We start from the raw sequence: 16,705 nt of genomic DNA, 5'->3' as shown, positions 1-16,705 counted from the left end.
CCACCACCATATACGTACGTACACATGAGATAAATAAAAATTTGCTCTTTCCCAAATGAGGAAAATATAAACTCTCTGTATTATTATACACTCTCACATGTTATTATGGGTGTTTTGTATAAAGGAGGAGCTTGATTAATGTAGAATAATAAACTTGTTGTTTGTGGAATTTGAATCTTACTTATACATGCTTCATTGTTATGCCGCTCCATGCAGCTATAATGCAGAGGAACTGGATATTGAATCTTTAAGGACCTCCCAGCTACAAACTCGTCTTCTACAATCAAGGTGAGGAGTATGATCTGGCTGTGTACTGTAGCATATTATTTTGCTAATTCACATGATCCTTTATTTAGAATATACAGAAGTCCTGCATTCAGTTTGAGTCTTTCACTTTTTCTTTTCCTTAACTAAGTACTAACTGTAGCTTTAAATTGTGGATGTAAGTTTAAAATTGGGTTAACATAGTTTCCCAAGTTTTGTAAGAGCATGTACATCAATGAACCCCCCCTTGGGGTTCATCTTTTCAATTTTTTATTATTAAACTTTTTCTCTTTTTCTTTTTGATTTTTTTTAAAAAAAAAAAAAAAAAAAAAAAAACTAGACCAATCGCGGGCCGCCACGACACGTGGGGCCCGCGCTACAGTGATGAACTTTAGGAGAGAGGGGTTCAGCCCAAAGAGCTTTAGGAGAGAGGAGTTCATGTGATTTACTTATTTTATTATTATTTTTTCTTGATTTCTGTGTGAACTTTTCCTATAAACTCTCAATGCACATGCTCTAAGGCCATGAAATCCCCCTTTAGATCCATCTTCTCTGTTTGAGCATTTTGTGTTAACTCATATCTTGCAGCGTCTTGCTATTAACTTCTTATTATTCTCGTTCCAGGCAAGTAGTGTCTAGATAACGAGATAACATTCAATGAAACAATAATCGAGGAAAGAGAGCAAGGAATTAGAGAAATTCAAGAACAGATTGGTGAAGTGAATGAAATCTTCAAAGATCTAGCTGTTTTAGTGAATGGTCAAGGAGTTATGATCGGTAAGTAATCCCAAACAACCGTAAATGTAAACTTTCCAGTCTCATTTGCCTCTTTAAAATCTAAGAAACACCTATAATGTCTGTTTTGGCAGATGACATCAGCTCTAACATTGATAACTCGCAAGCTGCAACTGCACAGGCCACTTCTCAACTCAGAAAAGCATCTAAAACTCAAAGAGCAAACTCATCTTTGGTATACTCTAAGTGACTCTTTAACTTTTCAGTTCTATGATTCTGTAAGCTAAGTTTCGTATGTTTTACTTTTGTTGCAGACATGCCTTCTTATTCTCATTTTTGGGATTGTTCTACTCATTACCATCATCGTTGTATTGGTCTGAGCATCAAACTCCTCCAGTCTTCATTTTTCAAGCATGAAACGAAGACTTGAGTCAAGGAAGCTATACAAATTACCCATTAAAGAAATATCTACTGTACAGATTCTTTTTACTCCATCGTCATTCACATGTAATCAAATCGAACCTCAACTTCTCATCGTGTGAATCCTTTATATAGTAATCCATCTTACCATTAGTGATACGGATGATGTTTTCACTCAAAAGTAACATGTATTAGAAACAAAGGCAGAGCAAAATATCCACTCTAAGATTTGATTATTCACAAGCATAGTGGTAATGATAGTCTCCCCTGTAGATCAACATCTACAAGAAATAACAACAATGCATATAACTTCCTCATGTTCTTACCTTCATTTCCTCTGTGCTTCTGAAGAAAGAAGTTCCATTTGTTCAGTAAGATGGTTCATTTCTTGTTGCTTCCACTCCTTCGGTTCTTGCTCCATTACCATCTCACAGTTCTCCACTGCTTCTGAAATAATGACGTCTCCTTCACCAATCACCGCGGTTTCATCAGCAAAGAACTGTTCCCAGAATGAATCTTGGACTCCTGGCAGCTTAGGGACCTCGTTCTGTAACTCAGTCATCTCTCCCTCACCTAAAGGAGAAACTTCATCGCTTTCTATTTCTAGCGAGCCACCTAAAGCAGCCATTATTGGATCGAAACACACTCCATCACCTGTCTCGAGCCCAACTAATTCAGATTCAGGGCTCCAAAACGATGCAGCTGCTACTCCTCCTTGGCTTGGACTTGGAACAGCTTGAGGATGATCCACCAAACCTGCCTCGTGTACTTGATTCATTGCTGAGTGAGCTGAGTTGGGAGAGTTAGAACTCGGAGCATCACTCAAGAGGAAACTCTCAGGATTGTTTGAAACCGGTGAGCTACTTCTATTCAAGACCTGTCTAAGCATAGTTTGTGCTGCTTCGTTTATAGACGGCTGGTACCTAACAATCTGACGGTTAAGCTCTCCACAACTCTCCTCTTCATCTCCAGGAAGTCTCCTCTTCTTGTTGCTTCCCTGAATATGCTTATTGCCATCACTATTCTGCTGCACCAACTGGTTCAAGAAACCGGGACTCTGAACCGCTTTTGCCAGAAACGACATCGTTTGTTGTTGCCTCTGCTCCATCACCTGAACTTTCTGTCCCACGTTCTGCAGCTGGTGTTCGGTAGCTTGTTGCTGCTGCCTCAGCCTCACAAGCTCTTGCATAAGCACGTTCTTGTCACGCTTGAGTCTTTCCACCTCTTCTTCTATTCCAAACTTCCCCACCTCCACACAAGCGCTAACAGATGAGTTCTGAACTTGAGTTTGTTGCTGATTCTGAGGCTTTCTCCTTACAATGCCCTTTAATAGTTGCTTTTGTCCTCTTAAAAATCCTTCATTTGCAAATTCCCATTGATCTGGATCAACTTTTCTGAATCCCTAGACACAAGAGTGTAAAGAGACTATAAAGATCTAACAACCAAACCGCACATTAGATGCAAAACATCAATGTAACAACCATCATCAACTAACACTTTAAAGTTTAAACCTTTATTAGTGATGCTTACGTATGTATTTAACTGCCTAACGAAGCTGGAGAAATTATTGTGCTTGAAATGCTTAGGCAAGAGCACTTTGGAGAACTCAGGGACGTTCCAGACGACGAAGCTGTTGTTCCCGCTGCTCCAAGACACTATCTCATTGGTCGAAGGGTCATCAACCATGTCGTAGGTTTTGCTCAGAAAAGGTGGCACTGAGCTCACCGGCGGAGGGATAGACGGCGAGTTTGAGTTCGCTGACGGTGCGGATTGAACCGATTCCATAAAAGGAAAAAAGCAAGAGCTACTCCACTAAAGCAGGCGATGGATTGGTTGGTTGGGATTGATTCACGAGCTCAACACACATACAGAGAGACTCGCAAGAGAGAAAGATTCAACCTTTGATCTTTCGAGCTGAGGGAGAGAGAAAGGACTTCTTGAGGAAGAAGCAGTCATGGTTCGGTTTGATTTAGTTCGGTTATGGAAAGACCGGATGAAACCGGATTTCAATTTTTTTATTCGGTAGAAGCTTTATCTGCATCTCAGTACTTTTCCCACGTGGCAAATTATTGACCGTCTTATAAAATATTGTTCTTTAATCTAACGGCGCACGGTTATAGTTTAATTATAAATGCCACGTAGGATAAGAATCTTTCGTGGCTCTTATCTCTCTCTCACACTGGCTGACAGTCTTTGAATCGTTCACGAATTGAAGTGATGAATCCGGTCGCTGTTAATCGCGTTTCCTTCGACTGCGTTTCGCGTTTCTCTTTGATCCGTCGAGAATCAGGCGGCGGCGGATTCTCCGGTGCTCGGATTGTGAAATCGCGTGGAAGGAATCGGCGGCTGCATGCGGTTACGGCGAGTTTGATCACCAGCGCTGACTCGTTCGAGGTGGGGAGGCTTATCGGAAGCTACGGATTCATGAATGTAACTAGGTACCTCCTCACTGGATTCATGAATCTCAAAATCTCGAAATTATAGTGTGTATATGTTGAGGATATTAGGTGGAAGATGTTCTGTTTACTTAGTGTATAGGTACGAGCTTGTTTATCTGAGCACAGTGTATAGAAAGATGTATGTGTGAGTCTGTAGCTGTAGCTTGACGAGTTTAGATCTCGTGAACTTTGATTCCTTTGAATATGGTTTCATTTGCTGTGAAGTTTGTTACATTGAGTTTCACTCTTTTTTTGATTTTGCTAGATTCTTGTCTAGTTTCACTCTTTTTACTTCGTTTTCTAAGCTTTCAATTCACCTCTTTTGTGCCCCTAGTTATTCAGGGTTGCGGTCAGGAGATGAATTTGAATCTTCATCTGATGATATTGGGAGATTAAAATCTCAGGACATTGGAGAAGGCGCCGTTAAGATCAGGTGCACTTTTTGGCGTTATGTAGACAATGTATTATACGGTGATATATTTGGTGAATTTTAAAAAAAATGTATTAGTCATGGCAGTTTGTCTGCAGACTATACGAAGGAAGAATATCACAAGGTCCATTTCGAGGAACACCTATCACCTTTAAGGTGATTTTGCATCTTCTTTCTTTTTTCTCAGCAAAGATTGTTGTTTTTTCTGTGGGCAGTTTCTATTTTCATAAATCTGTCTATATTGTCATGTTCTGACCTCCTTAGAGCATAAAGAACTTCATTTTGGATGTTAAGTTGCTTTCCGTTTGTACTTTTGTCTCTGTTAAGGTCTATCCCGGACAGCGTGCTGGTGGAATTGAGGCTGACATGATGGCCGCTAACGAGTTGAATGCACATTCTTTTCTCCAGGTTTGATAAATAGATATGCATTAAAAAAAATTTAATGGATTCTTAACAATTTCATTCCACGGGCGAATAAATATTAGTGTAACATCTTCTTGTTCTGCTTGTCCTACGCAGAGCAATAAAAACCTACCTGCTAACCTGCTTATACTTGTTGGTGGCTTTGAGACACAGTTTGGGGAACAGGTTAGGCTTTACTCTTTGAAGTGTTGAACTCTGTTTTGTTGAGTCTAAGGCTGCGCAAGTATGTGGATATTTTGGCATAAGTTATGGAGCATCGGTTGAATTGATTCACATTATGTAGTGGCTGGCTTTTCGTGACGGTGGTAAAGATAGTGCAGCTGATTACGCGCGAATTGCGAGTGAAAAAACATCAAGAGCTCGCTCACAAGGAGCATGGAATCCTTACGAAAAGGAAGTGACGATGAAACGAAGGAGAAATTTTGTTGTTACGATCCTACAAGGTGCAATGAAAGGTCTAGCCTTTATGCATGCCAATGATAGGTTACACCAAAGCCTCGGGCCCTCCTCGATTGTTCTCAAGTATGCCTCCCTTCGAGTATCTGAAAGTGCTTGCACACATCTCTCTCAATACAAGTGTATTATCTCTCTGCTAATCTAGTTGAATTTTTTATATGGTAAACTTATCTGAAGTACACCAGCGGAGAGAGAAGCCATGTATTTAATCCCGAGGCTGCGAGATCTAGCCTTTTCTGTTGACATAAGGTTCCATCGCTTTCTCTTTTCACTCCATGATTGGTTGTTTATCCTCATAGCTTTCTGATATTCTTCAGCCATTTTGGTCTTGCTGTTTATAACTGGCCACAAGAATTTGTGTGAACTCATTGTTAATAGACAGAGCTTACCTTACAGGCCATCATGCTTGGAAGAAGGAGCGACCTCTGGTGCACTATCAGAGCAACTTTGGCGAAGGGCAACTGCTTCGGGCGCCTTCACAGTTTTTGAGAAGAGAGCTTTTGGGATTGCAGATGACATGTATTGCTTATACTTTCTATGTAGTTCATTTTCTAAGTTGCAAGTGTTACTTGATAAAGATATAGCGCACATTTTATTGTTTACAGATATGAAGCCGGTCTTCTCTTTGCATACTTGGCCTTTGTTCCGTTCTGTGAAGCAGGCGTAATGGATTCTCTTTCTCTTCAGGCAAGATTACCATATGACTGGATGCCATGCGAATGTTTTAAACAGCTTTGCATTTATATATAAGTTCGCATCTTTTGGCGTCTAGCATATCTCCGCATAGTGTTTGGTTAACCGTAGCTTAATCTGATGAACTGCAGAGACTACTGGAAAACACATTCCGGCTGGATATTGAGGCAGTAAGAGAGTAAGCCTCTTTGATAACAGTTTATTTAGTTAAAGAGCCGTTGTATTTTCAATTAATCGATTCTTCCTCCAAGTGTCTGTGTTAGGTATAGCCTGTGTTTCAAAAATCTCACTAAACTTTTTATACAGGTACTGTTTAGCTGATGAACGCCTTGAAGAAGCTGTTAAGTTTCTGGATTTTGGTGATAGAGCTGGTTGGGAATTGCTCCAGGTATTTAGTTGGTCAATGTTTCTCTCTGTAGGCTGAGAATCAAAAATATAAAAAATGTTTCATATTTCAGAAACGAGACTAAACTCTCGTGTGTATGTGTGGTGTTTTGGTAGGCAATGTTGAACGCTGACCACAGGAAACGGCCAATGGCGGAAGCTGTTCTTAGTCACCGATTCTTGAACGGCATTGTTAAATGATAGGAGAGAGAGATTATGTATTTAAGTAGTTATCCATACGATTATCAATTATTGGTTCATTTTCTGCAAATATATCTTTGGTTCTTCTATATCATTGATCAGTTTTTTCATGCCTTGGTCGCATAGTTTTACAGACAAAACATGAATCATTCTTTGTATGAGAAATTAAAAAAGAGTAGAGGTTCCGCGGCATTTCTTTAAACAAGCTACGAAGCAATCTCCGTCAGAGCCGCATTTGAGGCTACATTGTTGGTAGCAGTGAGCAATGTCTTGTGGTCGCGTTTCAGGTTCCTCCCTTTTGTATCATCGCAAATTAAGACAATATACATATATTAATACTTCTAATAAGAAAATAATTTTAAAAGAACGCTTTGACATAGAGGCAATACATACCCTGCGAGAGACGGTGGTGTGGGAACGTTAGTATCCATTCCATTACATGGTTTTAGACCACAGTTCATTATCACCAATACCATCATCACCATCATCATCATACACATTTTTCCTGCCATTTTTCTTTGCAACTTTTTTTTTTTAAATCTCAACAGATATAAACTCAAAGGAAAAAGAAGTTCTCACAAAGCAAGATTGTTGTTTGTTGGTTGATTTGGTTTAACATATATATATATATATATATAATGGATGAAAGTATGTATATTAATTTGGTAAAAAAATATATATATACAATTAAAAAGAAAGTATTCTTAAAAAATCTACCTATATATACTATTAAAAGGAAAATATTCTTAAAAAATCTATTTATAAGGTTATTGGACTATTTTATTAGACTGAACTGTTTTTTTGGTCTTACCTTACATTTCTGTAAATATACAATAATCAATGCTCTTATTTACTATCCAATTTACTATGATACACCAAAGATTTATTCATAACTTCATTATACTAAAATATCATCTTATCAAAATGTGTCTCATGAATCCATAATCAAAACGTAACTGATAAATTTAAATACCAAAATTATATTATTCCTTGGTGCCACCAACTTTGCAACATTTCACACTATCATTTTTTTTTATCAAAGGCTTCTGTGTGAATACAACTTCAACTTTTAAATAAATCCAATTATTATTTCTCATTCTGTGTGATATATTTCTCTAATTATTTTTCTTTTTATCATCCAATGTTATTGTTGTTATTCAATAACGTTATATACATCATATTATATTATACTCAAAGATGGATATATAATATTTAGATATCAATTATTAAAATGAAAACATATATCATACTACAACATTTTATACCATGTCATCTAACATTATATAATTCTAAATATTTTACAAAATCAAATTTGATAAAAACACTTTAGCAAATCATTTGTTTAACCAAAATTATATATATTTACGTTAAATTAAGTTTTATAAAAAATATCTATAATAAAAATTGTTATTCGATATAAGTTTAAAAACTATTAAAAACTCCTGCAAATATATATTATTTAAATTAGCTTAAAATCTGCCAAATAAGTCTTAAGTCTCGCTAAATGAACAACATAAATAAGTGAGAGTGGGCATAGGCATTCAGGTTTTCAGATCAGATTAAAGTCGGGTTTTTTCAGGTTGGGTCCTTTGAATCCTAAATATTTGAACTCATCTAGATATCTGAAAAAATTTTACCTGAGTTCGGGTCAGTTCCTTCCAAGGCTAGGTTGGTTCAGATACATAATGCATGTAATTTTTGGATATGAGATCCGATTTGGTTCAGGTATTTAGGGCCCAAAAGACTCAAAGTACCAAAAATCCCAAAAAATACCCAAAACCCGAAAATGTCAAAAATACCCAAAACAAATACCCTATAATAGTCAAATACCCGAAATTTTTTATCCAAAAACCCGAGAAACCAAAAAATACCCATAGTGTAATCTAGATACCCAAAAAATATATTTTAAAAAATTTGAAAATTTACCTTAAACCCGAAATTATAACCGAAAACCATAATCTGAAACTTAAGAGAATATCGTAATATCGAAAATATTTTTGAAATACCCAAAATACCTAATATGCACAAAACATTTTGGGTACTTTATACAATCGGGTCTCTAGTAGGATGTGGACTTAAACCAAGACCGCATATCCAATAAATACCCAACATGTACTTTTTTCTATGGATCCGAATCAAACATGTGTTTTCTGATCGATTTTTGGATCTAGATAAATGTCCAGACTTAGGAGAGAGTTGCGTATTAATGTATATACAAAATCTTAAATATTCTAATAATAAATTACATAATTTAAAACAAACTCTCTATTTTGATATAATACAATTTTGTAACAATACTCTTTAAAATTAATTCATATCAAACTTTGTTTACAATTCACAAGAAAATCGTGTTTTCGAAACACATATCAAAATCTACTATATATTAATTTAAGCATTACTTCATTTCCATGCTTTGTGTTGTTTTTTTATCCACTAACAAGCATTATTATAGTTTGACTTAGAAACCTTTTCTGCGTTGCAATTTCTTTGACTTAAACCTTTAATTTGTTAATACAATAAATTTCTTGCAATTTAGTTGACTTAATCTTCTTAGATAACTCAATCCCAATCGATCGGCTCAACAATATACACATAACAAAAACAATTACGGTCAATGTTCAATATATATTTGAAACATCTACGTTTTTATTTGATTGATCGCTTGATTATATATTTACATATGGTCGCATAACTTTACCGAGAATAACCGTGGGATGGAGAAAACTGATGATATGGTCGTATAATTTAATGTATTCTCCATTTGGGGTTTGAGCCGACCAATTATATATTTATATCTAACCAAAACTTTTGACTCGTATTCCATTAATTATTTTTGGAGATTAAAGAAGGCGAACCCCTCATAATACATTAATATGAAACCTTATTGTGTGTTTGATAAAACATGTAGCAGATAGAAGTGAAAATTTTGCGTGGGAACTAAAAGAGAGTAGCAGGCGTGGGGCAAGTATTCAAACAACGTTCCATACGAGCTGAGTCAAGGCCCCATTTGTTGCTACAATCTCTGTAGCACGTATCGCTTTTACCTTGTTCTGGCGCCATTACTGCTTCATCCCTTTATTATGTATCAAATATTATTATTTAATACAGTTTTAATCAATAAAAAAAGTTATAAAAGAAGAGATATGAAGTACGTACAATGGAAAAGACGGTGGTGTTAAATGGCACTCTATTTCACACTTCAATTGACATGTGTAATCATCTATGCGGCACTTCTCTAGACAGTTTTTGAAACACACACGATGGTCTTCTTTTTTTTCACTAGTAGTAACCATTCAATACAGTTTTAATATTCAATATGGTTTTAATCAAGAAAAAAAAAGTTTTTAAAAGAGAGATATAATGTACGTACCCTAAAAGAGCCGGGAGAGCCGGTGGTGTTAAATGACACTCTATTTCACACTTTAACTGACATGTGTAATCATCTATGCGGCACTTCTCTAGGCAGTTTTTGAAACACACACGCTGATCTTCTTTTTTTTCACTAGTAGTAATCATTCAATACAATTTTAATATTCAATATCATTTTAATCAAGAAAAAAAGTTTTAAAAAGAGAGATATAATGTATGTACCTTAGAAGAGCCGGTGGTGTTAAATGGCACTCTATTTCACACTTCAACTGACATGTGTAATCATCTATACGGCACTTTTCTAGGCAGTTTTTGAAACACACACGGTGGTCTTTAGTATCCATTCCATTACCACACTCGATTGTTACAAAAATCATCATCACAACCATTGCACTACGCAAAGTTTGAGCCATTTCTGTCACAGTTTTTTTTTATTCTACTGTTATAAAACTGAGAGAGTACGATTTGATGTTTATTATGTTGTTTGATTTGACTTGTGTGGGTATATATATGGGATGGATGAAATATTATGTATTGAATGATTCCTTATTTCTTGCCTTTTTGTTGTTTCATCCCATTAATTGAGTAGAGGATTTCATGAGATATCAAATCTCCAATCAATCAATCAAAGATAATCACACTTAACAGAATGATCTTGTCTTAAAAAATGGAAATTGTATCCTTAGTAAATCTTGATTCTCATCCTCTTAAATGTGTTGTGATTCGCAATCCCGTTAACCTATTCTTTCTTCTTATGCTAGATAATCTTACTGCAAGCAAATTTTCAGTAAAAGAACAATTACAGTAAGAAATTGGGTCCTAAGAAATTCCACAAATTTTTAGATGGACGATTTTGAACTTATGATGCTTCCCTTTTTTCGTGGGCCATTTTACTGTTAATGGGCTTATTAGCTTTTTTTAGTTTTCGGCAACAATGGGCTTACTAGCTCTTTGTAGCGAAAGTATTCACGTTGCTCAAAAATAAAAAAAAAATTAACCAAAACGCAAACGCAGACGACCTATTGAAAAAAAAAGACGAGATATAAAAGCGGGAGGCTTAAACCCTAATTCTTTCTCCGACGTTTCTCTTCACCGGACGGGAAAGAGCGAGTGAGAGATAGAGATGGCTCCTCAGTCGTTGAAGAAGAACTATCGTTGCTCTCGATCTCTAAAGCAGTTCTACAGCGGCGGTCCTTTCGTCGTTTCCTCTGACGGTTCTTTCATCGTCTGCGCATGTGGCGACGCGATTAACATCGTCGACGCGTCGGACTCGTCGGTGAAATCGACAATCGAAGGCGAGTCGGATACGCTCACTGCTCTGGCTCTTAGTCCTGACGATAAGCTACTCTTCTCCGGTGGGCATAGTAGACAGATTCGAGTTTGGGATTTGGAAACGTTGAAATGCATTCGCACTTGGAAGGTAAAATTGAAGATTAAAAATTATCTAGAAAGGAATGTGCTTTTGGCAAATTTGATTTCTAAATGTTAATACTATGCATGGGCATTTCAGGTATCAGTTCGGGTATTTCGGGTTTTGGGTAGGATAGGGGATAGAGGATACATTTACTACCTGTTTTGGGTTCGTTTCGGTTCGGATAGTTTCTGGTCGGTTCGGATAGTTTCTGGTTCGGTTCAGTTTGTATAGTAAAACTAGCAACCAAAAAATACCCGGACAATATTCCGTTCTTATTTATTCCGGTTCGGATAATTCAGATAAAATATCGATTATTTAGGACAAAATATCAAATAATTAGGATGATTTAGATAAGAATTTCGGATTACTTTGGATATTTTGAATAAAACTATCCGGATAGTTTCAAATACTTTTGTATAGTTCGAATACTTTATAATAATTTAGTTATCCTCAACTATTTTCGGATACTTTTAACATATCTTTAAATTAAAAATATATATTTAGTTATATTATATGTATATATAATTAATATTTTTATATATTCGGGTATCCATATTCGGTTCTTGGTTTGGTTCCGGTTCGGTTATTTCGAATATAGGAACTGTTCGGGTATTTGAGCGTTTTGGTCCAGTTTCGGGTATTTCGGTTCCCGTTCGGTTCTTTGGTTCCAGTTTTTTTGCCCAGGCCTAGTTAATACTGTGTTTGTTTATTTGATGTTTTTATTGCTAATTTGGGCAGGGACATGAGGGGCCTGTGATGGGCATGGCTTGCCACGCGTCTGGTGGATTGCTAGCTACAGCTGGAGCTGATAGGAAAGTCCTTGTTTGGGATGTTGATGGTGGCTTCTGCACTCATTACTTCAAAGGTCATAAAGGAGTTGTTTCGAGTGTCTTGTTCCATCCTGATGCTAACAAAAACATCGTATGTACCAATTCTGTCTATGGTTTAATTGATCTGGAATTAAAATTTCTGTTATAAAGGGATATTTTTTTAACGTTTGGGTGTAGCTTATATCGGGAAGTGATGATGCAACCGTTCGTGTCTGGGATCTTATGGCAAAGAACACTGAGAAGAAGTGTCTTGCCATTTTGGATAAGCACTTTTCAGCTGTGAGTTCGATTGCTCTATCAGAGGATGGGTTGACTTTACTCACTGCTGGAAGAGATAAAGTAAGTTCCCAGCAAGCTCTCTCTCTCTACCTTAATTTAGTTGCACACTTCAGGACTAGGATTGTTTTCTGTCGGTGATCTATTAAATGGTAGGATTGGTTAATCACAGGTTGTGAATGTGTGGGACCTTCATGATTATAGCTGCAAGACTACAGTTGCAACGTATGAGGTACTAGAAGCGGTGACAATAGTTTCTTCTGGGTCGCCTTTCGCTTCTTTTATAGCGTCTCTTGATCAGAAGAGTAAGAAGAAGAAAACTTCTTCTCAAGAAACGCATTTTATTACTCTTGGGGAACGTGGTGTAGTGCGCATTTGGAAGTCTGAAGGGTAAGCCATTATATCCTTCGCTGATTAGTTTTTTTTTTTCGTGTGAAATCATTCTAGCGTAAGAAAAATGGATTGAAATCTTTAGCTATTTACTTTGGCAGTTCAGTTTGCCTCTACGAGCAGAAGTCGTCGGATATTACTGTCAGCTCGGATGATGAGGAATCTAAAAGAGGGTTCACTGCAGCTGCCATGCTGCCTTCTGATCGTGGACTGCTTTGTGTGACTGCTGATCAGCAGTTTTTTATCTACTCCGTTGTGGAAAATGTAGAAGAACCAGAGTTAGTGCTAAGGAAGAGGCTTGTTGGATATAATGAGGAAATTTCTGATATGAAGTTCCTAGGTGATGAAGAACAGTTTCTCGCAGTAGCTACAAATCTCGAAGAGGTAATTGAGCATTTTGTAGACTAAGTCATTATCCTGCGAGTATGATCAAGTCTAAGATTTTATACTTTCATGGACTGAGATTTGCAAATCTATATGTAGGTTCGTGTTTATGATGTTGCAACAATGTCATGTTCCTACGTATTAGCTGGCCATAAAGAAGTTGTTCTGTCCCTTGACACATGCGTATCTAGTTCTGGGAATGTTCTAGTCGTGACTGGAAGCAAAGACAAAACTGTAAATCCATCTACTTACCTTGTTGTTCTGGGTAGATTTGTTTGTCTCCGATTTTACAGAGTTACTAGCTTATGTCAATGTTTTTGATCATGCACATCATTCTCCCAAACATATCCTACGAAACCACTTTTTCGATTAGAGTGATCTGCGGAGTAGATTAACTTATATTTTGTTACTTTACAATTACAGGTAAGGCTATGGAATGCAACAAGCCAATCTTGCATTGGAGTTGGTACAGGTCATAATGGCGATATCTTAGCGGTTGCTTTTGCGAAGAAGTCTTTCAGTTTCTTTGTCAGCGGCAGTGGGTACGTGCTACATAAATAATTTCGTATTCTTTGCATTTTAGTATAAGTTAATCTCATGTCTTGCATTCTACTGGATTAGTGATCGTACACTGAAGGTCTGGAGCCTTGATGGTATCTCAGAGGACTCGGAAGAGCCCATTAATCTGAAAACTAGAAGTGTTGTCGCTGCTCATGATAAAGACATCAATTCCGTGGCTGTTGCTCGTAATGATAGCTTGGTCTGCACTGGCTCTGAGGTAACTAGATATGATGAGCGAACCTAATCTGATTAATTGTAATTATCTCACTCGGTATAACATTTTACAAATACAAACACTTGTATTTATCTCTCTCTCCTATTGAAGAAAATGCACTGGGCTCTGAGAAGACATGCTCGAGGCTCTTATTTGACGTATTTGTGTCTGTCGTACAGGATCGGACAGCTAGCATATGGAGGCTACCAGACTTGGTGCATGTCGTTACACTTAAAGGACATAAGAGGCGGATATTTTCTGTTGAGTTCTCACCTGTTGATCAGTGCGTAATGACAGCATCCGGTGATAAAACAGTAAAAATTTGGGCTATATCTGATGGTTCATGCCTCAAAACATTCGAAGGTCACACCTCAAGTGTCCTTAGGGCCTCATTCATAACTGATGGCACCCAATTTGTCTCATGTGGTAAGTTTCACTAGCTTGGTGTCATACTTTTTTTCTTCCTTTTTAGTCTTAATCTTCTAACAATGTACTTATTATAGGTGCCGATGGTTTATTGAAACTTTGGAATGTGAACACTAGCGAATGCACTGCCACATATGACCAGCACGAGGACAAGGTACCCTTAGCGATACTTGGTGTCTTGATGTCTCCATATATTTGTCTGACATGTTCATAGCAATAACATGCGCACAGACCACTTGCTATTCTATTCTATTCAGACAAATTACATTTTGCAGGTATGGGCTTTAGCTGTTGGAAAGAAAACAGAAATGGTTGCAACTGGTGGAGGCGATGCTGTTATTAATATATGGCATGATTCCACCGCTTCTGATAAAGAAGACGAATTTCGGAAAGAGGTCTGTTAATTGCACTTCTTAACTAGAAAAATATGGTTACCATGGAGCTTTCATGTGTCCTTGATCTTTAGTCTAACCATCATCTTGAACCTCTTCTGTTATACAGGAAGAAACAATCTTGAGAGGTCAGGAGCTGGAAAACGCAGTGTTAGATGCTGAATACACTAAAGCCATAAGATTAGCTTTTGAGCTTCGTAGGCCTCACAAAGTTTACGAACTCTTCGCTGGCCTCTGCAAGTAAAGCCATCCAGAAACACATAGCGTTTACTCTTTCTCGATATTAAGTCTCTTCCTTCGTCTTAACTGCATTTTGGTGTAAACAGGAAAAGAGAATCAGACGACCAGATTGTGAAAGCTCTTCAAGGACTTGAAAAAGAAGAGTTCCGTTTACTTTTTGAATATCTCAGAGAATGGAACACAAAACCAAACCGATGCCACATTGCTCAGTTTGTTCTTTACCAAACCTTCAACATACTTCCTCCCACAGAAATAGTTCAGGTTTGGGTTACATGACAAAACTCAGTGATCAATATCGGGTTCGTTTGCTTGATCTTGGGGTTTTCTTTGGACAGGTTAAAGGAATTGGAGAACTCCTGGAAGGTCTAATCCCATATTCTCAGAGACATTTCAATAGGATGGACAGGTTTGTAAGAAGCAGTTTCTTGTTAGACTACACACTCGGTGAGATGTCTGTGATTGATCCAAAGACCGACACAGAGTATCCTAAAGACAAGAAAATCGAAGAAGAGACTCGTGAAATGGAACAGGAGCCAGAAGCAGACCAAAAGACGCCTTCCAGGAAACGAAAGTCTCAGAAATCAAAAGATAGATCGAGCAAGAAGAGACTCGTTGCCGAAGCTCAGGGAAATGTAATCGCAGTTTGAGTCTTGATACACTGCTTCAGTAGCATGCAGCAATAACATGGTTATAGTATTTTTGATGAAATTTAAGGTGCGGTGGAATCCTAATTTTTGGCAGTTCTCGTTTTTTGTGTAATTGGTTCGTTGTAAGTGCTGTTGTTTCTCTCAACTTACAAGCACTGGATTTAAAAGAGTGCTGAGTTTTTTCCTCAAAAAGTTGCTCCATCAGTTTTCAGTAAACTTGTTTTTCAATAACTTATCCCCAAAATTAACAAACACAGACCAAAAACATCGTTGTTCCAGCCGGTTTAACAATTGGGTTGTAAGTTGTAACCCATGATCCATCTAGTCTAATAAATAAATGTTTTAATGGTTGTTTTTTTTTTGTCAACTACCATATGTTTAAACCAAGTTTTGATCGATATTTCCAACTTTCTGGAGTACGCAAATTGTTTAATTGGATGTTCCTTGACAATTTTCTTGCCGGGTTTTGTGATATCGGAAGCTATGCCACAACCGAGACTGAAAGCTTAGCCGGGGGATGACACGCATGACCACGAAATTGGCATATACAAAATCAGCAAAGAAATAGTTCACTAAAAGTAATGTTTTAAGGCCAGTTACAAAAAAAAAGGGTAATGTTTCATCGTTTTTTATTGTTTTGTTTCAGGTACGACAATGATTTTTTTTGCAGGTTCACTTACAGAAATTTTGTTACGACTTTTCCATCATTTAATGGACTTTTTGCGATGTTTTCACAATGTTGTAAACGGCTAACCACCAATATCACTGTGATCCAAACAGTTCATCGGATCATTCAATCGATAGGAATAATGGATGGTATGTAGAAATCAAGAAATCATCCTCTATCCAAAGAATGGGAAAGCCTTCCTATGATAGTTACGGAGCATAGTTTGCAACTAGATAAGTTAAAATAGGTTTAGCACAGAACATTGCTTTAGCTAAATTAAGTGCTAAAATCACATTTCATTGTACAAAATATTTTTTTATTTGAATAAATTTAATATTTTCTATCGATAAAAAAATTATACATAAAACTATGACTAATGACGTCTGATTTATATAAGAAAACACTACGCCTTTGATTCTAGTCTTCTTTGCTAATGAATGTACAAACATTT

The 16,705-nt window shown here is 37.0% G+C and overlaps 3 protein-coding genes and 2 long non-coding RNA genes across 5 annotated transcripts; 3 read left to right on the top strand and 2 right to left on the bottom strand.

Moving 5' to 3' along the window:
- Positions 1 to 98: 98 nt before the first annotated feature.
- On the top strand, positions 99 to 1,659 carry LOC103851068. The gene is made up of 4 exons (XR_629736.3): positions 99 to 288; positions 889 to 1,041; positions 1,134 to 1,234; positions 1,314 to 1,659. It is a non-coding gene; the product is annotated as an uncharacterized LOC103851068 (long non-coding RNA).
- On the bottom strand, positions 1,570 to 3,454 carry LOC103851069 (heat stress transcription factor A-1b). The gene is made up of 2 exons (XM_009127894.3): positions 2,950 to 3,454; positions 1,570 to 2,821 (listed from the first exon to the last, which is right to left on the bottom strand). Exons 1-2 carry the CDS (start codon positions 3,202 to 3,204, stop codon positions 1,748 to 1,750), a joined length of 1,329 nt encoding a protein of 442 aa, XP_009126142.2. The 5' UTR covers positions 3,205 to 3,454; the 3' UTR covers positions 1,570 to 1,747.
- A 114-nt stretch (positions 3,455 to 3,568) lies between these two features.
- Positions 3,569 to 6,559, top strand: LOC103851065. Its single transcript, XM_009127893.2, has 12 exons — positions 3,569 to 3,857; positions 4,192 to 4,290; positions 4,386 to 4,443; positions 4,615 to 4,695; positions 4,807 to 4,875; positions 4,994 to 5,232; positions 5,344 to 5,415; positions 5,563 to 5,685; positions 5,772 to 5,853; positions 5,991 to 6,037; positions 6,166 to 6,247; positions 6,361 to 6,559. The coding sequence occupies exons 1-12, from the start codon at positions 3,637 to 3,639 to the stop codon at positions 6,442 to 6,444; spliced, it is 1,257 nt and encodes a 418-aa protein (XP_009126141.1). The 5' UTR covers positions 3,569 to 3,636; the 3' UTR covers positions 6,445 to 6,559.
- LOC103851064 lies at positions 6,504 to 10,940 on the bottom strand. Its single transcript, XR_004455730.1, has 5 exons — positions 10,036 to 10,940; positions 9,815 to 9,946; positions 9,601 to 9,723; positions 6,838 to 9,517; positions 6,504 to 6,739 (listed from the first exon to the last, which is right to left on the bottom strand). It is a non-coding gene; the product is annotated as an uncharacterized LOC103851064 (long non-coding RNA).
- Positions 10,937 to 15,818, top strand: LOC103851063 (transducin beta-like protein 3). The gene is made up of 14 exons (XM_009127890.3): positions 10,937 to 11,233; positions 11,966 to 12,148; positions 12,235 to 12,396; positions 12,506 to 12,723; positions 12,825 to 13,107; positions 13,207 to 13,341; positions 13,531 to 13,649; positions 13,729 to 13,885; positions 14,062 to 14,308; positions 14,386 to 14,462; positions 14,584 to 14,703; positions 14,810 to 14,940; positions 15,027 to 15,201; positions 15,276 to 15,818. Exons 1-14 carry the CDS (start codon positions 10,937 to 10,939, stop codon positions 15,585 to 15,587), a joined length of 2,616 nt encoding a protein of 871 aa, XP_009126138.1. The 3' UTR covers positions 15,588 to 15,818.
- Positions 15,819 to 16,705: the final 887 nt, after the last annotated feature.

Source organism: Brassica rapa, chromosome A02 (genome assembly GCF_000309985.2).
Source record: "Brassica rapa cultivar Chiifu-401-42 chromosome A02, CAAS_Brap_v3.01, whole genome shotgun sequence".
Classification (NCBI taxonomy): domain Eukaryota; kingdom Viridiplantae; phylum Streptophyta; class Magnoliopsida; order Brassicales; family Brassicaceae; genus Brassica; species Brassica rapa.
This window is presented reverse-complemented; position numbering and strand designations above follow the sequence as displayed.

What these genes read in the sequence shown, in the direction of transcription:
- LOC103851069 (XM_009127894.3), bottom strand. Translation starts at nt 3,204, where the DNA reads ATGGAATCGGTTCAATCCGCACCGTCAGCGAACTCAAACTCGCCGTCT. An exon ending in TTAGGCAGTTAAATACATAC is followed by an intron (nt 2,822 to 2,949) that starts GTAAGCATCACT and finishes TCTTGTGTCTAG; the next exon opens with GGATTCAGAAAAGTTGATCC.
- LOC103851065 (XM_009127893.2), top strand. Translation starts at nt 3,637, where the DNA reads ATGAATCCGGTCGCTGTTAATCGCGTTTCCTTCGACTGCGTTTCGCGT. An exon ending in TGGATTCTCTTTCTCTTCAG is followed by an intron (nt 5,854 to 5,990) that starts GCAAGATTACCA and finishes GATGAACTGCAG; the next exon opens with AGACTACTGGAAAACACATT. An exon ending in CTGGTTGGGAATTGCTCCAG is followed by an intron (nt 6,248 to 6,360) that starts GTATTTAGTTGG and finishes GTGTTTTGGTAG; the next exon opens with GCAATGTTGAACGCTGACCA.
- LOC103851063 (XM_009127890.3), top strand. Translation starts at nt 10,937, where the DNA reads ATGGCTCCTCAGTCGTTGAAGAAGAACTATCGTTGCTCTCGATCTCTA. An exon ending in AATGCATTCGCACTTGGAAG is followed by an intron (nt 11,234 to 11,965) that starts GTAAAATTGAAG and finishes TAATTTGGGCAG; the next exon opens with GGACATGAGGGGCCTGTGAT. An exon ending in TTCTTTGTCAGCGGCAGTGG is followed by an intron (nt 13,650 to 13,728) that starts GTACGTGCTACA and finishes CTACTGGATTAG; the next exon opens with TGATCGTACACTGAAGGTCT.